General features: G+C 36.3%; 1 protein-coding gene across 9 annotated transcripts in view; it reads left to right on the forward strand.

Annotated features, from left to right (window-relative positions):
• LOC120425148 (dual 3',5'-cyclic-AMP and -GMP phosphodiesterase 11-like) overlaps positions 1-25,927 on the forward strand; it is a 271,336-nt gene that overhangs the window by 209,217 nt on the left and 36,192 nt on the right. For 8 of the 9 annotated variants that reach the window (XM_052707524.1, XM_052707525.1, XM_052707523.1 and 5 more), the window contains 3 exons: positions 1,917-1,979; positions 2,556-2,811; positions 8,974-9,116. In XM_052707524.1, the coding sequence (XP_052563484.1) occupies positions 1,917-1,979; positions 2,556-2,811; positions 8,974-9,116 (462 nt within the window). The remainder of the gene's footprint in view (positions 1-1,916; positions 1,980-2,555; positions 2,812-8,973; positions 9,117-25,927) is intronic. The other variant, XM_039589574.2, reaches the window with a different exon arrangement.

Genomic DNA, 25,927 nt, shown 5'->3' on the forward strand with positions numbered 1-25,927 from the left:
GTTGCCAGATAATCAATGTTTTGGACTCTTTGGAAAGGTCTTTCAATTGCCTAACCAACGATTGGTCGGATGATGGATCCGGATATCGTTTACATACATTTAAGTGAGATCCGGCTTCAAAAAAGTACATAAATATAACTTAAGTGGTCATAACTCGAGACAGGGTTGCCAAATAATCAATGTTTTGGACTCTTTGGAAAGGTCTTTCAGTTGCCTAACCAACGATTGGTCGGATGATGGATCCGGACATCGTTTACATACATTTAAGTGAGATCCGGCTTCAAAAAAGTACATAAATATAACTTAAGTGGTCGTAACTCGAGACAGGGTTGCCAGATCATCAATGTTTTTGACTCATTGGAAAGTCCTTTCAATTACCTAACCAACGATTGGTCGGATGATGGATCCAGACATAGTTTACATACATTTAAGTGAGATCCGGCTTCAAAAAAGTACATAAATATAACTTAAGTGGTCATAACTCGAGACAGGGTTGCCAAATAATCAATGTTTTGGACTCTTTGGAAAGGTCTTTCAATTGCCTAACCAACGATGGGTCGAATGATGGATCCGGATATAGTTTACATACATTTAAGTGAGATCCGGCTTCAAAAAGTACATAAATTTCACTGAAGTTGTCATAACTCGAGACAGGGTTGCCAGATCATCAATGTTTTTGACTCATTGGAAAGTCCTTTCAATTACCTAACCAACGATTGGTCGGATGATGGATCCAGACATAGTTTACATACATTTAAGTGAGATCCGGCTTCAAAAAAGTACATAAATATAACCTAAGTGGTCATAACTCGAGACAGGGTTGCCAGATCATCAATGTTTTGGACTCTATGGAAAGGTCTTTCAATTGCCTAACCAACGATGGGTCGGATGATGGATCCGGACATCGTTTACACACATTTAAGTGAGATCCGGCTTCAAAAAAGTACATAAATATCACTTATGTGGTAATAACTCGAGACAGGGTTGCCAGATCATCAATGTGTTGGACTCATTGGAAAGCCCTTTCAATTATCTTATCAACGATGGGTCGGATGATGGATCCGGACATCGTTTACATGCATATAATTGAGATCCGGATATTTGTGAAAACACATTTTTATACATAACTTTTGAACTACTTATCGAAACTTCAAACAATTCAATAGCGATGAATGGGACCCTAAACCAAGTGGAATGCAACTGGTTCGATCAAAATCGGTTCAGCCAGTGCTGAGAAAACTCAGTGAGAATTTTGGTCACATACATACATACACACACACATACACACACACATACACACACAGACATTTGTTCAGTTTTCGATTCTGAGTCGATATGTATACATGAAGGTGGGTCTAGGAGCTTTTAATCAAAAGTTCATTTTCAGAGCAGGATTATAGCCTTACCTCAGTGAGGAAGGCAAAACCAGAAGCTAAATTCAAGCAAAACAATGTAAAAGGGCCGAAGCCGAAGTGTAAACAAAGAGTCTATCTTGCTCACGTCAGTTGATGTTTACATTAGGAACGAGCAGGATAGACTCTTTGTTTACACTTCGGCTTCGGCCCTATTGCAATGTTTTGCTAGAAATGTTGCAATTGCCTAATTGAAAAAAAAACATTGCTTATAACATCTGATCGATAACAAAACCCGTTCGAGAGATACATATTCTTAAATATTTATTTGCCATAATTGTATGGACAGCAGCCAACATTGTATCGAAACTTGAAAAAACAAACACGTGATGTCTTTAGTCAAAATCCTGACGAGTTATTAACGATTAACGAAAATCCTAAGTGCTCTTAATGTAGAAGTGAAAACAATTAATAAGGAATGATTTTCAATAATAAAAGCTTTCTACCTTTGACCCCCTCGGATAACAATTTTCTGCGTTCGTTCCTCTTTCAACCCACACACAGTTACACTTCCGGATTATTCTCCGGTTTCATTCCTGAACTCTACGGGATTCCACCCCGGTCGAGGTTAGTAACTGCTGCTTGTAGTTAATGTTCTGTCAACACTCTTATTACTACTCAACTATAGTTATTAGCATCAGCTTAGAGTGCATTCTACACCTGAAACATTTCTCATTCCCTCCGGCACCCAAACTGAATCGGAAATTTGATGTTTTGCACTTTTGAAAATTTGCTTCATTGTTCAGAAAATTGATATGTATTACGCACGATCATCGTATGTAAATTTACTGAATCAGTCACCATACATTCTACAAATCGTGTTCAATTTATCCATCCATATTCCAATCATTTGACATGTGAAATGTCGGCAATCAGTTCGGTCAACTAGAATATCACGGGGAAAACCTGCAACCGGAACCCTCCAAATGAATATCAAATTGGCTTATCATCAATCACAAAGTGTGTGCGTTTGTGACTTCTGTGCTTGTGTGCGCACTGCGCTTTCCACATCAATGGAGCTCAGTTTTGATAAATTTCGAAATTACCCCTAAATGCAGACGGGGGGTTGCGGCTTTTCCATATCAATCAGCGTTACCTTTACTGAATTCTCACTCCGTTCTATCTCTCTCTCCAAATTTCCAGGAAAATTTCCGCCCACGAGTTCGAGCGGGGAGGTCTGCTCAAGCCCATCGTGAACACCATCGACGGGACGCCGACGTTCCTCAGCATCGGACCCCAGCACGAGGGCCCGCTCGGTGGGGGCGGCTGTGGCCAAAGTCAGCACGGGACGGCTCACGGAGGTCCCAGCGGAAGTCACCACCACCTGCACTACCGGCCGCAGCGGCTGTCGCGGAACGAACTGCGCCAGCTGGACGAACGGGAGCTGATCTTCGAGCTGGTTGGTATTGATGCAATCGCACTCTATCTCTCTATCTCGCTGGGTGTGACATTGTCACGGTCTACGTGGTCTAATTGATTAACGGATTGGTTTTGGAAGAGGGCACAGCGGTGGTGTCCAATCAGGGCGTTGTGGACACAGGATTTATTGATAGAGGCAAGCTCATTTCATGGAAAACAATCAGTTATTCTACTTTGATTAACAACGGCAACATTCGAAAATATTAAATTGAGATGATGATGCTAAACATTTAGAAAACTGTCGTGTTCGTGCTATCTTATCACATTTTTCATCTTTTGACCTTAACTGATCTCAAAAAAATAGTTCAATCCTAAGATATGTATTCTATTAAAACCATTGAAACCCCGTGCAATGTTGACACTCTTCATATGAAATTTAGTTCCGATCAGATCATGCTTTTTTGACACACCCTGTAATTGTGACAATTGTTGAAATCGTCGCTGTCGTACCAACTTGTCGTACGTGCATTTTGGGCCAAATTGAGTTAAGAACGCCATTTTGTGCAGCTCACATTGCCTCACCTTTTGACCTTCACAGATCTCCAACATTCGATTTCAATCCTGAGATATCCAATAAAAACCCAAAAAACTCCGTGCATTTTTGTCACTTTTCATACGAAAGAAGTTTCAATCTTGACGTGCTATCTTGAACCACTCTGAAAATTGATGTAAGTGCGACAAAAGGCAAAGGGATTTCAGGTCAGAACGCGTTTGACACAAGTGCGAGCTCGACTAACGCAAACATTTTCAATTATAACTCGAAACTCCAGCATCCAAATTCAACCAAACTTCAGTAGAATGCACAGAATGGTCAACCAAACAAAACGTGTTTGTTGTTGTTTGCATTGCGTGCTCTCGTTTTTGTTTATTCAAGGTCAAACAATAAAACGCGTTTTCCTCGAAACGTCAAAAAGCGTCGTACGACAAGACAGCAGGACAGCATCTATAATCACTCTTAGCTTTAAAAAACTATAATTAAGAGGCCGACCAGGTCCCAGTACCAAAAAGGACCTAATAAAAATAATTTTATGTTAAAAAACGTGAATGAATTGTCACAATTTCACTTTTTTATCACATTGTGTGTGTGTGTGTGTGTGCAACCGACCAAACGGGACCACGCGGTCGCTTCTTACAAATTGAGTTGTTTCCATGTATTATAGATTTACATTCTATACATGCAAATAACTCGCATAGGCATTTGGATGGTGTTAGCTCTGCCGAGCTTCGGTGACCCATTTCTACGCTGGCTAGCCGAGCGCGAGGTACCTCAGCTTGAATCGACAAGCCCCGCCCTAAAGAACGTTTGCATCAATCGGATTCAAACGTTATTTAGAACTTCTGAACCCTTGTCAAATGGACAAAGACCCAGCACGTATATAGTTTTAGTGGTAACAGTGTTCTTAATTCCGGTCGTAGCTCACCAAGCCGTGATGACTCAGTGTTTTGCATTTTTAATTGACAATCCATAGGACGGGGGATCGAACCCCGACTCGAGCAATTTTGATTTTTCGTTCATGTTCAGAGCTTCAATTTATATTTCTTAAACTTTCTCGTTGGGAGCAGATGGGAATCGAACCCAGAACCATTCGCTTACAAAGCGAACAACGTAACCAGTCAGCTACGGCCGCTCCTTTATAGTAATAATTTGGCGTGGTTGTCTTGAATGATGTGTGTGTATGTCAGAATATATGAAAGAATGGTTGTCTCATAAAAAGAACGAGCTCACCAGATAGCTTCTCTCCAAACGTCTTCAGGAGGATTGTAACAACAGCAGACACCAGATTTGCGCTTGGGCTGCTTCCGCTTGCCTCCGTCGTCCTCTTTTTCCACCTCTAAGCGAACTTGCCATGTAAAACGGTGCCGGCGCAGTAATCCGTGCCCACGGCTCCGATTCTTTTTCGCTCGCAAGACTTTTACCTTGACGGGGATCGTTCACGCTGTGACCGAGGACCGCCTCGCTCGCTGCGCTCGCCACCTTTCCAATTCGGGCCAGGTTCCGCATGCTTCCGGTTGTTGTATATTTCCCGGTCGAACCCAACACCACCCTGCTCTTCCGGGAAGTTTCGACGGCCACCCTGGAACGAGCACACGTCCTTGATTGAACCGTCCTCCTCCAGCACAGCGATCCATCCAGGCCGGATGTTAGAAAACCACTTCACTTCCCGACGACTTTAACAAAATTCACTTTTTCTTCAAGATCAATAATTCCAAAGTTGGGAAAAAATCAATTTCACTTTTTTATCACATTTAGACAATTTTATGTTTTCACGCGCGAGTTCGTACAGCTAAAACCAGTCAAAAGATATCAGAAACTTTACTCAAGTAGTTCAAAATTTTGCATATTTCAAAATACTACACTCAACCCCCAGGTGGTTGGTCACTTTTTCGTTTGACACTTTTTTAGTTTGTACCCCATTGGTTGGTCAAAGTCAAACTAAAAAGTGACGAACTGTCACTTTTTACACGGCGCTCACGCACACTATCAAAACAAACTCCGTGTAAAAGGAGTGTCAAACTAAAAAGTGACCCCGTTCGTTTGACAACAGTTGGTGTCAAACCATCGGGGTTTGAGTGTACAAAAAAATGGAATTCATCACGAAATTTTTCCAAAAATTCAACCTGCTGATCTGATCTGATATTTTATGTAAATTTTCCATGAAAATATCGAAAAATGCAATATTATTTCGAATCAGCTTTTTTTTATTCAAACAAATGTTAGCCTGAACACTACACAATGGCTCAGATCGCAAAATTAACCCTCTACAACCTAACCCCGCCTCTAGACGGGCTTGGATCTGAAACATAGCCAAAAAAAATTTTCAACCGATTTTTGATCTTCAAAAACCATTGGCAAGAAGAACTCTTATATTTTAATTTTTTTTTTGAGTTGGAATTTTTACCTGTTTTATGTGACTTTGCCAATTTTTTCAAAAATGTATTTTTTTCAGGGATCATTTTTGGCTGTGTTTTTACTAACATTTTCTATATATATAAAAAATTACGACGGTTTTGTTCGAACGCGAATCAGTTCAATACGGAGCGTCGGATCGAGGTGCTCTTTGTTGCATTGGGTTCGTATAAGCCCAAGGAAGGTTCTTACGCTAAATAATTGACACTTTGGCCACTCTGGAACCGATTCCGGAAAATCTGCAGATTGCATGGGAAAAGCTGCGTAAAAACAAATTTTGATCACAGGAGATGAATAAGCAAACAAGCAAGAAACGTCAGGAAACCAAAAAAAAAAGCAGGACGAAGTTTGCCGGGAAGAGCTTGTTTTCTATATTTTAAGTAAAAAGAAGTATGCATTAATTTGTGTAGTGTCCCAGACTATGCCTCTGCGCATTTTTTACAATTTAAAAGATTATGGTGCCATTCTATAGCAGAAAATGTGAAAAACAAGCAAAACATTGCAAAAAGTGACTGTAAAACATGACAAAATTAGATATGCAAAATGTAATGATAGAGGATTAAGTGGAAAATTGATTTTCCGAAAAATTGTGAAGTTTTGGAGCTTTGGTGTCTTGAGGAGAGTTGTTGCAATTAGAAAGGGGCAACTTTTGGTTTGATTCAAAATTAGGGTGGTTCACGATTATGGAGATTTTGAAAATTTTAAACTTCTCAAAGTGTCATGATTTTCTCAATGAACATGATTTTTAATTGGAAAACGGAATGCATTTTCGGATTCTTTGGACAATTTTCCACTAGGAGAAGGTTAAAAAAGTTTGTAAATAATAAATAATATGTGTTTTTGAAACACAATTAAAAAAAATCTTCAAATTTGTAGGCAATTTCAGTTGAACAAATTTCATGTAAAATGTGAAAACTTGTGATTCGTGCTTCGAATTCAGTATAAAATGCAATATAAATCGTTAATTTTATAAACATAATTAGTTTTAACAAATTGCAGGCAAAATTCCGACTTTTTAACATTTTTACCTAAAATTTATATGTATTTTGCTAAAAAGCTTATAAACTTAGTTAACTAAATATAAACATTGATTTTTTTTCTTAAAAACTATATCAGCTACTTTAGTGATGGTACATTCAACGTACAAATACACACAAATAAAGTTTGAACATCTTAATTATGATTTTAACTAGAAAAAATATGACTATCAAAGTCACCCCGGAATTAAAACTAAGAATTTTTAACGTAACTATTTTTCTAAACATTATTGAATTTTTTTTTCCGAAATAGTGCTAGACTTTGTGTGGCCTACCCCAGTACATGTTTTAAAAATAATAATGTTGAGAAAAACATTACTTGTTGGAAAATATTCTAAAAACAAATTGAAATCCTATCAAAGTCACCCCGGTTTACGGTATCTTCATATGATAATGATTAGTTTTCAAGGGAAAATTGTATGGGAACGAATCTCGAAAATTGTCCAGCTATATGTTTCTCCATGTAATTTTGCCCGCTAAATCTGAATCTGCCCTCAGAATGGAGCTGAAGTGTCAAAAAAAAAAAAACGATTTTTGGTCATATTTTGGGTTTCTTTTATAATTTTACAATCAATTTTAACCCTCTACAACCCAACCCAATTTTTCAACCAATTTTTGATCTTTAAAAAGCATTGAAAAGAAGAACTCTTCAAATTTTAGAAAATTTATGGGTTGGAAGTTTTACTTGCTTTATGTGACTTTGCCAATGTTTTTAAATTTTTTTTTTAGGTGTTTTGTTTTTTACTAACATTTCCTTTATTTTAAGTAAAATGAAGTATGCAGTAATTTTTGTAGTGTCCTAGACTATGCCTCTACGCATTTTTTACAATTTAAATGATAATGGTGCCATTCTATAGCAGAAAATTTTCAGGTGGTAGAATAGGCCAAATACTACAAAAAAACAAAGATAAACTTAACAAGATAAATGCAAATTAAAATACTAAAAATGAAACAAGAAAAACATAAAAAAGAGAAGTAAAGTTTTTCGTAGAACAAAAGTTGCTCAAAATGACCTCCTGAACACACGAAAAAAAATTCTCGAAAAAAAATTTGGGCAGTAGAGGGTTAACATGTTTGAGTTGATTTAAAAATATTTTGAGTTTTAGTGAATTTTTGATGTGCAGTACAACAAATTTTTATTCCGCAAAAAAAATGTTCGTTTAAACATAGATTCTGTGAAAACTAATTGTTGCGAACCGACTGTACTGCTGTATAATACATTTCCATGCTTTTTTGCATTGAGCGTTCAAATTTTGGCGTGTTATTTATTTATTTATGTATTAATTGTTTGCCACCCCCGACGCTGGACTTTGGCCATTTTTTTATTGCAGTCTTTTAGCCCATAAAATTGTTTTTTCCTTTTTTGAACTTTTTTCAAAGTTGGATTTTGGAATTTCGAGTTTTATTAGGGCTTTTTATGGCTTGCCATTTTTTAATGCAGCTGATTGTTAAGTGTGATTTACTTGGGCAAATTCTAAGCTATATTTTTTTCTGTTTGTTTCATATTTGTATAAATTTAACATTGTCTAACAAAACCGATTAATTTTAACTTGGACTACTAATTTTAGATAAGTTAGGCCGTTGCGAATATTTTTCAAAGTTTATGTCGCAAAAAAAATATTTTTCCAAAAAAACTTCAAATTTTTCATGGAAATAGAAGTCTAATCAACTGAAAACAATCTAAAATGCGTTTTTCTGCATTGATAATCATTTTTAGCATGTTTGGGCTTGTTTAAAAATGTTTTGAATTTTTATAAAATTCCCATTATTTTTCGCGAAAAATAAAATTTTCGTCAAAACATAGATATTTTGGAAACTTATGATGGCAAAACAACTGGACAGGTGTATAATGCATTTTAAAACACTTTTCTCATTAAAACGATAAAACCATGGCTCGTAATTTCAATTTTTTTACTTTTTTATTTTTTTGCCCCCCTCCCCCCCCCCCCCTCGACTTTGATCGGAGTCGAGGGACATAAACTTCAAAAAATATTTGCAACGGCCTTAATTACAATCAAAAGGGTCAAAGTTGCCCCTAAAAATGTTTTTTTTTCGAAACATTTCCAAACTTACATAAAACAAAAAACATTAAACAATCGGTGGTTTGACTCATAATTTGCAAATGATCAAAAATCAAGATCAAGAAAACAGTTTAACTTTTAACGATTTTTCTTCTTTCCCCTCTCTCCCTCTCCAGGTAAAGGACATCTGCAACGATCTGGACGTGCGGTCGTTGTGCCACAAAATCCTACAGAACGTGTCAATTCTGCTGAACGCCGACCGGGGCTCGCTTTTCCTGGTGCAAGGCAAGAGTACCTGCGGCAGTGATAATACCAAAAAGTAAGTACCCGACCCTGCAAACATATGCTTCAACAAAGATTATCATTTCAAATTGTGTGAGGGGTTGGGGAAATTCATTGTTATGTAGAAACGTTGACTTATCTTCGCTCGACGATTCGAATGAAGCCTTTTCATCAGAGCTTCAATGCAAGAAGAGCTTATTCTGTACCTTCACAAATAAATAAAAAAATAACATCGTCATTCTATCGAAACCCATTCCCAACGCCAAGTGACAACCAGAGGGGAGGGGGGAGATGCGTGGCTTAATCGACATGTGCCGCCCACAAATGATGCCATGTTGTTGTACGACACGCATTGAACCGGAATCACTTTGGGATTTTCTGTCTGCTTTTTTTCCTCTGTCTCTCTCGCCCGCAAGTCTGCAACCCAGCATAACAATGGATGTCGTTGTCGCCATCTATCGTCGTCCTGTGACATGAGGCTTGGCGGCAATGCCAACATTTTGCTAGCATGATTGACGAACGACACACACAAAGAGAGAGCGGAGCACATGGGACCCGCAAAAGCCACTCCAGTTTGTGGGCTCGTTGTTGGTTTTGTAATTGTTACATTGGTCACAGACAATGGGACAACAAATTATTTTTATTTAAATTTCTTGACAAATTAAACAAAAATCGAAACAACTTTATTAGGTTTTGGCCACAATCACAAAGTAACTCAATTTTATTTTATCTGTGACACAAACCCTACGGCAACATGGTCGGGGTTTCCCGGAAGTTGGGCCAAAGCCGCAGATCTGCTGGCTGACTGGTTGGAGCTGATGTTGTGGGTCTGATGGTTGGAACGGAAAGGGGCGACATTCGCGTGAATGCTTTTCACCAAACGGATGATCGGAAGGGAGCTGGAAATGCGTGGGGTAGATCGACACCAGCAGATGTAAATATTTTCCTCTACTTTGAAGCATTGTTATTCATTCAATTCATTCGATGAATATTGAACTCCTCTGCGTAATCCTTTGTCGAATCGCTTTCGAACGAGTTTTCGCGATATGTTTGAAGCATGTTGACGTGGGAAAAAGCTTAAAGGATAACAAGGATTTAGATGGATTTTTTTTAATCTTCTCTAGCTTTAAAGTATTCTGAATAGGTTATCAAAGAGTTTGGTGCCCACAAAATATCAAACATAACAAATTTGTTCGTGAAAGATCATCCGACCTTGTTCACCACAGGTGAAACGGAATTTCTATTCAAAAAAAAAAATATTGCCACCGGGACCTTCTGGAATCGAACCAGGCCGACTGGGTGAGAGGCAACCACGTTTACCCCTACATCACGGTCCCGGTGGAATTTTAATTCATAACTTTCAAATTACCTCAAAAATATTTGTTTACTAAAATTTAAATTTAAATTCCAAAAACCTTATATAATCAATTGTAAACGTTTCGGAATAGATTGTGTAACGCTTATTAATGCATTTTTAATCAAAATAGATTTTTATATATTTTAACAAAACTTGATCGGTAAATGACGGAAAATATATTGTTACTAAATTATTGATATTTTGCAATTTTTTTTATGGTAACCATAATAATGTATGAAGGATTTTGAGAAACTTTTGATTTCAAAATTTCAAAAATGGGCCTTTAATTTGGTGCTCTTTCTTTTTGTACAATACAGAGTTCGCCATGGCGGCAATTTTTATTGAAATTGAATGTACCTAAAATGGTTACTTTGCGGTTGCACGACACTTCCCAAATGCTTTTTTAATGCAATGGATACTGATCAAAAGGGTTGTCCATGAAATATTTCACAATATTTTAGGCCCCTACCAGCCTTGAAACCCCCCCCCCCCCTCCCCATCTCCTTAATTTATTAAACAAACATAATAACATTATTTTTAGTATGAGGCGTCGTCCAGAAAGTATGGCACACTAAAACCACACTTTGGCACGCTGGCTCCGACCCTCTCCCTCTTGAAAAGTATGGCACGTTTTGTACCCTAATGTTGTTTTTGTGCATTTTTATTTTTTTTAAATTCTGATTACAATTTAATAGCTTTGTTTTTAAAGGCTATGTTTTTAATTTTTGTTTATATTGAAATCACGATCGATGATTAAAGTTAGTAATGACTAAAGATTTAAGTATAAAATATCTATCATTAACAACTTTGTTTCTTAATGCCTTTATTGCCGTTGGATTTATGAGTTAAGCTTATTAAAAACTTTTTTGTAAATATTCTAAGCCTGATTTTTCAAATGTTTGATATAAAAATGCTGGTTTTGTACTTAATCCATTAAAAACACAATGAACTTATTTTACAGTATGCCGAGAATTGGTTTAAGGGTGGTTGAGGCCTTAAATATTGTGAAATACTTCATGGACGACCCTTTTGATCAGTATCCACTGCATTTAAAATCATTTGGGAGGTGTTGTGAAATCGCAAAGTAACCAAAAGTACCGTGCGTCTCCATTTATATAGTTTAAAACACTGAAAATGAAAAAAATCGACAATCCCTATGTGAAATATTTACTACGTCCCAGATATCAAAAAGGGACTTCCGTAGCTACCTTTTCACGAAAAAACATTTTAGGTACATTCGATTTCAATAATAATTGTAATTGTCTTCCGCTATGGCGTGCAGAGTTGAAGTCAAAATTGAAAAAATGATGCTATTTATTTTTTTAATTCTAGTTTTAGAGGTTTTTGAATATTTTGCGATTTTTGCATCATTTTAAGCGCATTTTTAAAGCAACACAGATCAAGCCATATCACCACAAAACCCACCACCAAAGTAATACATTCAACTTCGGGTCATCAGCTGTGCCTCGTCATTCAAACTTGTTACTTTGCTAAACACCAGCCCATTATTACCGCACATTCGTCACTTTGGCATGTCACACGATGGCGGCGGCGTCGTCACCATTCACGTCAGCTCCGCTGACGCACGTGTGTGTCACTTCATCTTTTTCCCCTTCTGCACAAACATGCACAATGATCACATCGCAACAGTGTGTTTGGAGTATGTGACCCTAATGAAAATTGATGATACTACCCTGCAGCTCCATCCCAGCTCTTCGAAAAAAAAGGTCTTTGGATCCCTTTCGAATCGTTCATTGTAGCGCTCCAGAGGAGGGTGCTGTAGAGTTTGGTGAAAAACGAGAAGGATGTGGCGCTAGAAGTGACATCCGCCAGATAACGCAGCCCACATCGTTGCAAGTGTTGCAGGACAAACCGCACAACGACAACGCAAATATGTTCAACTTACCGGGATAATTTTTTATCGTTGAGAGGGATTTGGAAAAAGAACAAAAAACTTTTTTTTTTAATATATTTTGAGAATTTGTTCCCTTGTTTTAAACTTAACAATTAACTGTATTTTTGTTGTTGTTTCAATGTTATTCCTAAAAGATTAAATTTGATTCTTTTAACAGTGTTCAACTAGTTGATGTTTCAACTGTGAACACTGCTTTGGGTTTGCACTCTACAAATTTGACACGATGACCGATACTAGAAATAGGAAATCTGACCAAGCGTGGAGAAACTTCCCAGAAAATTTAATCCTAACCAGCGATGGAATAATCATCATCTAAAGAAAATCTTTGGACGTTCATCAAGAGAAAAAATCCCAAGAGAGCTTGGCTCTCCTCTCTCGCGCACGAAAGATCGGTAAAAAGAATCTAAAAAAATCATCACCTTGATTATTCGGCGGAACACCTCTTCACTACTACACACTACAAGTGTAACGTCACACGTCGAAAAATGACCTGTCACATTTTGTAGGTGGGCAATGTGTGTAAACAAAGTGAAATAAATATCTTTAAGTGGTGCTGACAAGGAAATTCACAAAAAATCATCAGCAGATTGATTTTCTTGGACAAATTCGGGAGCGACTATCTTTTGCGTGATTTGCCACCTCTCTCTTTCGCAGGAAAAGAAAGTTCGCAAGCGAAAATGATTTTTTTTGCGTTTTTTCCATCCCTGATCCTAACGGAATGTGCAAAACAGGTTCGATGGAAAGGAACAAAATATGCAGAGCTCACTAAGATGGTTTGACTGAATTTGATATTTGAAAAATCGGTAAAATTTAAGTTTGTATATCAATTGGATGTAAGGGCTTACAGATATAAGCTTAATTGCATTGCTAATAACTGAAAATAGAATATTTCTTTCAGTGTGGTAGAAACCAGGATAGTAAATTTGCTTACGTAAATATAAAAACGATATAGGGTATTTGTCCCAATTTTGGGCCTACTAAGCAGAGTGCACTTTTAATTTGATGTATTCTCAAAGGCTGCTATTGGCAGCCTAGTTTGTTTTACATGAATAAGTTGGTTTTTTAATGCTTAATCTCGTACATTATCAACATTTTGATAAAAATGCCTAATATCGCTGTAAAAGCACGAAAAACTAAAACACTTTTTGCCCCTATTTTGGGGATATTGCTTCTAGCATACGACCTTCTTTGTGCATATTTTCGGCGTACCTTCTGATTGGTTGAAATCTCGAAGCACGTGGCGAACTTTTTTGACGTACGGTTCAGCCCCAGCTCGTACAGTTCAGCCCCAAAAAGTACGGTCACCAAACAGGCTAAATCGTTGTGCGGTTTCAAGCCACAAATCATCGTTAGAATGATTGATTTAACCAGTAACAGTTAAATTACGAGCATTAATTGAATGAGCATAATTTATTTCATTAATTTATGAGCTTTAAACATAATTAAATATTTGTTGCGCAGCCAATTATTTAACCCGTACTACGCGAGTAAGGACTTTGAGATGTGAAAGGCGCGCACACACTGTCACAGTTTGTAGAAGTGTCAAATGGACTGAAAATACAGGCATCGTCTACAAAATTAAGATAGTAACTTTGATTAAGAATTAGAGCGTCCAATTTCCCGGGGTTACAAAATTCCCGGGAAACGGGAAATTTTCAACAAATTTCCCGGGAAATCCCGGGAATTCCCGGGAAATTTTAAATTTAACGAAAATTATTCTAATCCTGTTTCTGATTAATATTTTGCAACAGAATTGTATAGAACAGCAACTTTAATGGTAAAAATGAGTGTGAGGATCAATTAATGGCTTGACTACTTAAAAATAATGCAACTTTGAGAATATATATAATTTTTCAAATTTTTTTTGCTGACTTTCAAATCGTACCAAAACAAAAAAAAATATTATCTGTATTTTTTGTTGAGAAGTATTTTTTTCAATCAAAGTGTTTGAACAGTGAAAATCCATTTTCCACAACAATAAAATCGCTTTTAAATTTGTCTCAGTGACCATAAAGTTGAAATGGAAAAAATCATGCAGAAATAATGTTTTTCATGGTAAATAACTTATTCCAGAACAAGTATTTTCAACTTGTGAATAAATAGATAATCATTGAATTTACCTTAAAATCTAATTTCTATCGCTATTTAACTTGAAACACTATTTCTTGAAAACACAACTCAAAATTTTAAAATATTTGAAACGAGTTTTGAAATATGGTTGCATTCTTTGGGTAAACTTCATATGAAACGAAGTTGTTTTTCAATGATTTTTCATGATTCCATTTATGGTATGATTTAAGTTAAATGGTGATATGACCTAATAAATTAATTGGATTAAAATAATTTTCACAGTGTGAAAGTGGTTGAAAATATATGGTATTTTTTCATATTTAACCCTCTTACGCCCTAGTTAGCTCACGTGCTTCATAAATTTATAGCTTCAAGCAGTAATTCCTCGAACTCTTCTCGAACAACCCTTTTTGAAAAATTTCATTACATCAATTCAATTTTCATCCAATTTGGACAAGGTAAACAACAATGTTCAAATCTAAATTTTGATCTTAGTCGGAAGATGTGAATATTTTATTTTCTAATGATATAAAAAAAATTACTCAAAAAAAATAATTCTATAATAGCGTAATTTTTGTTGCCCAACATATAAGCAAAAAAAAATCCTTGTTGTGAATGCATTCAGAATGCATGCTTCAGAAATAAATATTATCTGAATTAAACCTTGACATTTACAGACAAGCTAGTTATTTCAATATGAACAGTAGATTGAAATTAATTAAATCAAATCAGGTTCTCTAATAATTGTTTTTTGTATAATTTCAAAACATTGGTGCCAAAAAAGGTAGGAAAATGTATACTTCCGGTTGTATTTCGGGAATTCCCGGGAAATTTGCAACGGGAAATATTTTTTTCCGGGAAATCCCGGGAATTCCCGGGAATTTTTTTCCCGGGACGGGAAATTGGACGCTCTATTAAGAATATAATTGATTGGTGTCAGTTTAGTGATTGTTTTTTGAACCGGGATAATGCTAACCGCCAATAAAAACCTATTGCTGGTGGTTTGAGATTTGGGGGAAGGCTCTCATTCGTGTGCCGAGTGATGAAAGCCGTGACGCTGAGTGTCAACAAGCGGTAAGCAAAAGTGGTGAAAATTTTGGGACTAATGGGCAATTAGTAATTTTCCACGAAAAATTTGACGAGTGATATGTTTATTCCGTTTTTTCCTATTTAAAAGGAAATAGTGAATTATTTTTGCCCACCAAACTGAAGCTAATGACAGCAAGAATCATTCCCAAGTGGCAGTTGCCTGCAAATTGACGGTGGAATGCACAATTTCGTCAAATTATGTTTGGTAGGCTCAATATAGGTACTAGGCCCAAAATAGGGACAAATACCCTAAATCAAAAAACTGTCATAGACAAACTTATGGGAAATTGGACGAGCTTTCCGGTAAAAATATTTACGAGACTGAAAAACCAAGTCTGTCATATAGAAATTGCCAAAAATTACAAAAAAAACCGTTTTTTCAACATTTTTATTTTTAAAACCGCTGTATCTTCCCAAGGATTGGACATAGGACAATGGTCAATATGGAGACTTTTATGTAAAATTGTCTGGAAAATTGATTCCCACTACTGGTTTTTAAAAATTTCGACGTTTAGACCACTTTTCAAAATAACAGTTTCAGTAAATGATTTTTGTATTTTTTTAGGAGAGACATACCATCCTGCATTTTTCGTCAGTCTTTTAGTAACATTTTAGGCTATTTCCTTAATAATTTTGAACGAAAAAAAATCGTGACATCACCTTTAAATTTAAGTTTTAGACTTAAAAATCGAAAAAAATTCATAGATGTGGCGTGCATTTTTGTTTCAGTGTATTTTTTTTTTCAGAAAGCCCGTCCAATTTTTCACAAGTTTGTCTTTGACCACCTTTTGATACGACGCAACGGCTTCGAGATACAGTAATTTTTAAATTACAAAATACAAAAATATTTAAATACCTTACGCCCTCCTCAAATGTTATTTTCGAGTACTATTGGCTCCATATACAAAAAATGACTTTTATAGGCCTAGGATAACATGTCTACAAAGTTTCATTGAAATCGGAGAGGTTCGGGTACAAAAGTACCAGAAAAATTCCTGATTTGAGCTGGAATTGCTCATGCATAAAAATGTTTATTTTCATCCATTTAAAGCCTTTAAAAAATTTAAGTAAAAAAATATTCGAATCACATTTATTGAAAATCAAGTTCGTTTCCAACTTAATTTTGTTTAACTTTAATTTTTAAAGGGTTAAAATGGATGAAAATGAACATTTTTATCTATGTTTCTATTGTGAAATTGTCTCAGAAATACGAATATGATAAAATTATCACCGGAAAATTTGATCTAAGGGGTCCCCCGAGCCAAAATTTACAACCAACAAAAAATCACTAAAAGAAAAAGTGTCTATTTAATACGTTAAACTGCCTTACCCATAGCGTTCTAAGTCTTAGATTGTAGTCCCAGATGTCCCCTACAAGCTGCAGGTCGAATCGAGTTGATATCTGGATGAAATACTTTTTTTTATTTGTGTTTGAAAATTGTGCTTTTTTTCACTAAAATGCCAATAACTCCCTTTAGATTTAACCGATTGGGATGCTTCACCCTGCATTTCGTTGCATTTTTAAGCCCTTTCAGATGCATTTTCAATTTTGAAATTAAATTGAATTCTGCCTAAGTTACAGCATTTTAAAGATTTTAGACGTTTTGAACATTCAAACTTTGGGTCCAAATTTGCCCCACTTCCTGTTAAAACTGTTCTATTTCAAAAATGTTACCATGAGGGGTATGATTATTTCAGCAGGAGATCTTGTTTCTTATTAAATTTAACAACAGCTTCCATCGATTTTCTTCCACCATCATGGAGCTATTTATGAACCTTGATTCTCCAAAACGAGCAAAAAATCGTAGAACTAATCCTCCCAAATAGGGAAAGCAACACGCGCCCCAATACGAAAATAATGAGCAAAATCATAAAGCTACAACCAAACCATGCTTTTGCACCAAATCAGGGCAATGTTTGCCAGAGGGATTAACCACAGATTAAAATTTTGAAGGCTTCCAATGTCATTGCTCGTCCGACAAGCTTAATTGATGGCTTTGATTTTTAATTTGCAAATATTCTTTGTTGTTTGCTTCTAAAAAAGAAGAAATGACGTGTAATAGATGAACACTTTAATGTTACGTTGATTAAAACGCGTTATTTTGTATCGATTTTCATTTAAGTACAATCTTTTTCCAATTTGTTCCTTTAATTATATCAATTAGCGCGTCTCTCTCTCTCTGTTGAAAATCACCTCTAATTAAACCTCATTCAAAAGTGCCAATTACGTCTTTCCAACTTCAGTCTGGCCAGCTTCTTCCCTGCTTGCTCCCACACTACCTCAGAAGTTTTCCCTCGCCACAGGAAAATTGTACTGCTCATTTAAAGATTGCTCAACTGAATCAATTTGGGGGCAACGCTGGACTGCTGCCGCTCCGAAAGTCTTTCCTAACAAGCTCCGGCAGAGCACTAAGCTGAAGGTATTAAATGCTTTTACCTCTTACGGTGCTTTGCCGGCTCGGGATGGAAAAAGGCAGAACAGACCCTCGGCTCGGGATGGAAAAAGGCAGAACAGACCCGGAAGAACGGAGTAAAATTGTTGGTTTTCCAAACTGGGCAGAGTGCATCCTCCTGAAAAGTGCAGGAAAATTGACCAGATAAAATGCTGGATGGAAGTATCCCTTGGTTTAACAAATAGTTGACTGGAAAGTAAATAAAAGGGTGAACCTAGCATTTTTTGAACATACATGTTTGTAAAAGCTGCAGTATTAAAGAGAAAGTATAAAAAAATCCACTTTTGTTAGATTATTGAACGTTCGGGATAACAGAATGTGCTCCAAACGGTGAATGTAAAATAACGTCATGATTCGAATTCCCGGACGCTTCGAAACCCGGACACCTCATCTTGTTTTATCAATTATTTGGATAGAAGTTCCCATGATGAATGTCAAAACTGTGTTATTTGATGAATTCTAACATCAACTTTCATTTAAAGTTTGTTTGAACGCTGTAGTTAATGTCAAAACAATTAAATAAAATAAAATTATAAGATTACCAAAAATGCGAAACATTTCACGTGAAATATTTCATAGGCGTCCGAAGCACCGGGAAGGCAAAGCAGAAATTTATGGTTTTGATTCCTTAAATTCTAGCAATTTTTTTTATATAAAATATCGATTGTTTTGATGTTAACAGCTTATTTGAGACCAAAAGAATGCCATTCACTAACATTTCAGTCAAAATTTGTGCGATTCATAAGCAAAATCGAGTGTCCGGAATTCGAAGCAAAAGTGTCCGGATTTCGAATCAGCTTTTATCAGTGTCCGGGATTCGAAGCATAACAAGTCATTTTAATTTTCAAATTCTGATGAAAAATTGTTAGAAAAGACATATTTTGCATGCATTCTCTTAAAACTGACTGTTAATACTACATCCTGATGACATTTCTTCATTTCCAACTTATTAAATGATTTTTTGTCAGCTATAACGAAAATGATATGCTACTAAGTGTCCGGATTTCGAATCATGACGTTATCTGCTGATTGTCTACTTCGTAAAAGGATCGAAAAAGTGATGGATGCATCATGAAAAATTCAAAGGAGTTTTCTCGTTCTTTTTCAATATACTCATTACTCAATGAAGTAAAGAGTACTTGGCAGTTTTTCGATTGGTTTCAAATTTTTGAAATGAATATCTAGACAAAAGCAAGAGACTTCAAGAGGTGTAATAACCTTAAATAATTTTAAATATGTTTTCAATTATTTGAACACATTGTTTAGAAGTCTAATTTGGGGCTTCAGTAAATGACTTGCTGTAACAAAACACCGGATATTTTAACAAAACTGGAAATTACAAATTAAAATTGGCAGGGTTTTCAAAATTTCACGGTTTTCTTGGCAGCCTATTGAACACACATTCAAATGGTTTAATCTCATTCCCCGAAAAAAATCATGGTAATATAACATCTGGGAAGAGGCACAACCAGCGCCGTACCTAGGGGTTGGCGACCGCCAAGGGCGCCAGCCCTTGGAGGCGCCGAAATCGATGATTGTACAAAATTTTCATGTCAGCTATAACATCCTCACTAGATATTTGAAACAGAAAGGGCGCCGAATTACAAAATAGAATAACAAATAACTATATAATTTGGTTTAAAATATATAAAAAAATTAGGGTGCCAAAGCCAATTGTAAGAATATTTCTACTGAAGTGTTTTGAAAATTCATACTTAATGCTATTTTTTTTTTCGTCAAAGAAGGGGCAAAAAGTTAAAGGAGTTCTAGAAGAGCTTCTCAAAATAAATACACGTTAAAGTTTGGACCGTTGTATAATGAAGTTTAAGTCATACCTTCCAGACTAAAAAATGTCCAACTATATGTTATTTTTTCGTTAATTTGGCTGTGAATCATGGTCATATTTTGAGCTTCTTTGAAATAGGAATTATATTAATATTTAAACATATACCTTTCTTTTGAATTTTTTACATTCTCGAGTTAAAAAAAAGCCTTTTAAACATTTTCAGCTCGATTCAGACTCTTTTTCAAAATACTAGAGTTTTGAAATTGGAAAACTGCTGTAAATTTTCACCAATAAGACCAACATTATTTGTTCAAGAAAAAAATGTTTTCAGAGCACATCACTTTTTCAGTTTTAGCTTAACCGGTGTTGTTTACTTTTTAAATCGTCTAAAAAGCTTTGGTAATTAAAAAAAATCAGTTAAAATCAAAAAAACAAATTTATCAAGATTTAAAAACATTTGTATAGTTTTGCGCAATTTTTTTTTCTAGAATCTACAATTTGATTTTACGAATTAAAAATAAACAAATAAATACTGATGAAAATAGAAATCATTGCAAAACACAATTAAAAAAAAAATATGAAATATATTCTCAAATATCGTATGGGCAAATCACTCAAAATGAATAAAAATGTCTTATCTTTATATTTTTTCATATTTTTTGGTCAAAGTCGAGGGACATGAACATCAAAAAATAGTTGAAGCAATCATTGAAAATTAATATTGCGCCTTTCAGCAATTCCTAGAGTTTTGTGTCAATCGTACTTGGCCTCGATTTTTTCATCACACTGCATTGCAGGACTGAGAACTGTCAACTTTGCGCACTTTGCACCTCAGTAGAGTGCTGCGGGCAATGCTGTTAATCGTTGAAATCAACGGCGTTTATATCATCGATGTCGATGATCGTTGATTTAAACGTAATCGTAATCGCAGCCATCGTTAATTTAATCGTCAACGTCAACGGAGTCGTTGATTTAAACGGCGTTGATCAACGCGTTGATTATCGATAATCAACGCGTTGATCAACGGCGTTCTTTTATAGTTTTCTAGAGTTTTATGAGGAAAGAACGATTTTTTCATAAATGTTTTGATTGGGAAACATTCTCAAATTGATGTGGCATGGTTGTTCGGGGATCCGTGTGTACCAAGAGGACCGAAGTGACCGGATTTTAAACGTAATTTAAGCCCTAGCTAATTGCTGGTCACTTCCATCTCCACTTTGGTTCCCAAGTCCAACCAGGATTTTCTTATGTAAATGACACCGAAGACGGACAATTGGGAACCGAGATATGGTCGGATTTTCTTCGGAATTATTGTTCCGGCGGGTTCAGTAAGAGTCTCGCGTGGCTAAGTATCGACAGAATTTGTTTTTCAATGATACAGAACCCAGATAAAGATTGGCCAAGATGTCAAACTTCGTGACAGACCGGAATAGCTCCCTGCTAGTATTCAAAGAGTAAACAAATTATTTATGACCTACTGCGATCGGTTTTCGGCACCACACGGAAGATTTATCTATTGGGGTTCGATCGAAACTCATTGATCACCAACAGTAGGCTACTCCGGTCTGTCATGAAGTTTGACATCTTGGCCGATCTCAATTTGGGTTCTGGAACATGGGTCATGTGGTCAATTCAGTATTGTATCATAGAAAAACAAATTCTGTCTTTATTTAGCCACGCGAGACTCTTACTGAATTCCGGTGTTAATCCGACCATATCTCGGTTCACAATAGTCCGTCCTCGGTGTCATTTATATAAGAAAAATCCTGGTTGGACTTGGAAACCAAAGTGGAGATGAAAGTGACCAGCAATTAGCTAGAGCTTAAATTACGTTTAAAATCCGGTCACTTCGGTCCTCTTGGTACACCCGGATCCCCGAACAACCATTTCACATCTATTTGAGAATGTTTCCCAATTAATACATTTATGAAAGAATCGTTCTTTCCTCATAAAACTCTAGAAAACTATGAAAGAACGCCGTTGATCAACTCGTTGATTATCGATAATCAACGCGTTGATCAACGCCGTTTAAATCAACGACTTCGTTGACGTTGACGATTGAATCAACGATGGCTGCGATTACGATTACGTTTAAATCAACGATCATCGACATCGATGACGTTGATTCATCGATTAACAGCATTGGCTGCGGGATAATTTTCATCACAGTTGGCAAACCGATTTTCCATCACACCATCAAAACGAAACAAGTGCAATTCATTGACTACTGACCACAATCTAGTCATCAAGCTGTGATGGTCGAGGCAGTTAAGTCATTGAGATGGTCTGTTAAAGGTTCCTGGATCGATTCTCGTAGCGAATATTTTTGAATTGTTTTGACGGATTATTTTTTCCTAATGAGATCGAGGGCATAATTTCATCGGCCATCTCGAGCTGTGTTCACTGAGTCCGTAAACGGTACCATTATTCTCACGGCCCGAGGCCATGAATTGGCTGTAAATTCAACAGAGTTCTGGCTGAAAACCAACACGTTGTAGACGAAAGTAGCCTTTTTTCAGTAAACACAGTTTGTTTTTTGAACGACTTTATTTATTAGAAAAGATTGCATGCCCTGAATGGCATTGACAGATCGGACAAGCTCCAGGGTAGCGAATGGTGACAAATCGCCCTCTCCAACAGCGAATTTCCAAGCATCCGTCCATCTCAGATTGATCTGCATGGGTAGCGTGAATCCCGGGCAGTTGCTTCCCACCGCCGCCGTCTGTCGCCTCCTCATATAAGGAGCGTAGAGGACCATAACTACTGGCCTGAAGCGCCATGCCCGAGCAGGGGTAAATAACACGGGAATACCAAATTTTGGTATTACTTGGGCAAATAACAGCGACCAAAATGTGCCATTGGTTGCCCAGTAATAGATGGTAAAATACCATGAAATCATACCAAAGTCTAGTATGTGGAAGGGCACAACAATACCAAACCATGATATTCCAAAGGTAAAATAATACCACAACATAAAACCATTTCAATACCAAGTTGAGGTCTTCTGGATTTTTGAACATTGCTCGAATACCTGAACATGGTATTACCACGGTTTTATTTTTAGGGTATTCCCGCGCCCTTGAAAATCAGATTTTGGTATTTCTGTGGTCTTGCACATACATGATTTTGGTATGATTTGATGGTATTTTACCATCTATTACTGGGCAACTAAGATCACATTTTGGTCGCTGATATTTGCACAAGTAATACCAAAATTTGGTATTTTCATACCATTTTTAGTGCAGCAGTTGCAGTTAGTGAAAAAACGGAAATGATCCATACGCAACAGCCAAATCTACTCACCTGATGATTCCATGTTGTTCTTAGTGATATTCTTCACCACACCGAATGCATTTGTCATTGATGAACGGCCTGTGCATGAAGTTCTTGAAGATTCTGAAAAATAACAAGATTGAAAAATAAGTGTTATTAAAATAAAACTGGATTGAAATTCACCAAAATTCAATAATCTTTCGATTGACTCATTTTTCAAAGTATTTGGTTTTTTTTCAAGTTATTTTAGCGCAAAATTTATTATCTTGTCCAAATTGGTAAATAAAAATCCCAAAGTTTCAGAGAAAATTGATCAAACCTTTCAATACCAAAATAATACCAAAATGTGCCATCCTGACTTAGAAAATTTTCCACAATTTCAAGTAATTTCTGTAGGGGGTATATCAAAAATTTTTAAAATCAAGTTCGAAATTTCCGGTTTTCAATGAAAGCATTCGCTTTGAGACATAATTTTAGTGCAAAATTAATTATTTTGTCAAAATTGGTCAAAATTTTCCCATAGTTTCAGAAGAATTTGATAAAACACTTAATACCAAAATAATACCAATATGTGGTGTTCGACCATTGACAAATTCTGCAATTTTTCAATATCAAAACAATACCTTAAATTGGTATGATACCACATTTTGCTCTTGCATAATCCTCAAGACAAATTTTAAAGGGTCCAGGAATACCAAAATTTGGTATTGATACCAGAGAAAGGTATTATTACGCATTTCCCTTGTTATTTACCCATGCTCGGGTGAAGGGACCCCTCTTAGCAGCACCGGATCAGCAGATGTTGGGGGTACCGATCTAACAAGTTGTGACGACGCCTGTTCACAACCTAGCCAGCAACGCCCGTTGGTTGTCCACCACTCGTCCGGCAAAAAGAAAAGATCCACCGTAAGCCAAGATGCCGGTGCCACACCGCTGCATCCCGGCACCGAAGACAACGATTCCACATCCGGAACAAGCCGTTGCCCCTTGAATCACTGAGCCGGTTCGAAACACTTTCTCTGGTCTGGAAGAATCATTAGTTTCTGAACTTCCAAAAATAAATAAATAAACAGCCTGCCATAGCAACGGATATTTTCGTCATCACTGTGAGGAAAAATCACTGTGATGAAAAAATACTGTGATGAAAATAATTGCGCAAGACTCTAGTAAAGTGCAAAATGCGCAATATCAATTTATCAAAATGCTTGTATATTTGGGAGAGGCACCAAATTGATACTTCGCCAAGGGCGCCGTGGACCCAAGGTACGGCTCTGGGCACAACACTTTTATAATACAGTGGACTCTCTGGCTGTCGATCTTCTGGATATCAATATTGCTCCAGCTGTCAATAAAATTTTCAGTCCCTTCAAGAAGATTGCTTTGATTTCCCGATCTATAATTTGATAACTCCCTCTCTCGACGGTCCCTTCAATATTGACAACGAGAGAGTCCACTGTAGAAAAAATGTGCAATTTTATCACTTTTTTGGTGTCTAAATTGAGGTAAAATTACATCATAAAAGAGATAAAATATATCCTTCCAAAATTAACCCTCTACAACCTAACCCCGCCTTTAGACGGGCTTCGATCTAAAAAATCGCCAAAAATCCATTTTTCGACCAATTTTTGATCTTTAAAAAGCATTGGCAAGAAGAACTCTTAAATTTTTAGAAAATTTTAGGGTTGGAAGTTTGACTTGTTTCAAATTTGGCTGTGTTTTTTTCTAACATTTCTTATATTTTCAGTAAACAGAAGTATGCAGTAATTTTTGTAGTGTCCCAGACTATGCCTCTACGCATTTTTTTGCAATTTAAATGATGATGGTGCCATTCTATAGCAGAAAATGTGAAAAACATGCAAAAAATTTAAAAAATGACTGTAAAAACGTGAAAAAAACATTATTAAAAACATTATTAAAAACATTATTACAAAAACTAAAAAATTTAAGGGAATTTGTTTTTATTTATTGAATTTTTTCACATTCGACCGTTTCGACGTTTTGTCCATTCGAATTTTGTCACTTTTTTTGTCTAAATTTTTTTTTGTTTGCCACATTTATGGCAAAATGAAAACTGTTATACTAGATTTTTTGTTCAATTTTCCACATGTTTTAATCATCAAATCTCAAAGTTGTTTCAGGCTCTTGAAATACAGTAGAAAAGGCTTCAAATTATTACAAGTTGTAGCAAATTATGATATGTAATCATTAAATAATCAGAAAAATAACTGGACAATTTCGCAGCACAAGCAAAACCAAATCAAGCGATTCAAATATTCCAAAGTTAAATCAACTCATTGAATCAAATTTCTCACATAAATTAGCTTAACCAAAAACTTCCCCAAACTTGCTAACCTTTTCTCGCCAAATTACCTCAAGGTGCTAACCAAATCATCCATGATCACGATCTCAACGATCGCCCTCCCATTTGCCCTACCCAAGTCCGAAAAGAAACCCGAAACAAACTCTACTAAAAGTGTTTTCCTTGCTGCTTCACCGCGTGGAATCAACGAATTTGGCGCTCATCAAAAAGTTACGAACCAAAGTTTCACTTACCGGTACCGTCTTGGTGGTGGTGGTGGTGGTCATTCAAGGCAATGTTGGCACTAATTTGGACGGGGAGTTCCGTGGAAACAAAAGTAGGGGTGATGTTCCTATGTTGGTATTGGATTTACAATATTTCTAATATTTTAAATTTTTGATAAGGTACCATGCGTCTCCTTTAAAATTAAGGTTCAGTTAAGCTTTTGGTGGAGACGCGTGGTTTTTTACCATAATATAGTTCAATTTACTCTAATAGCGATGCTTCAAAGGGAAAATTGAATAAAAAATTCACCTGTCTCTCATCAAGAGGCCAAAAAGGTGCTCTTCTCGTCCGTGAATGTCTTTCATGCATTATTTTCCTCCA

Source organism: Culex pipiens, chromosome 2 (genome assembly GCF_016801865.2).
Source record: "Culex pipiens pallens isolate TS chromosome 2, TS_CPP_V2, whole genome shotgun sequence".
NCBI lineage: Eukaryota > Metazoa > Arthropoda > Insecta > Diptera > Culicidae > Culex > Culex pipiens.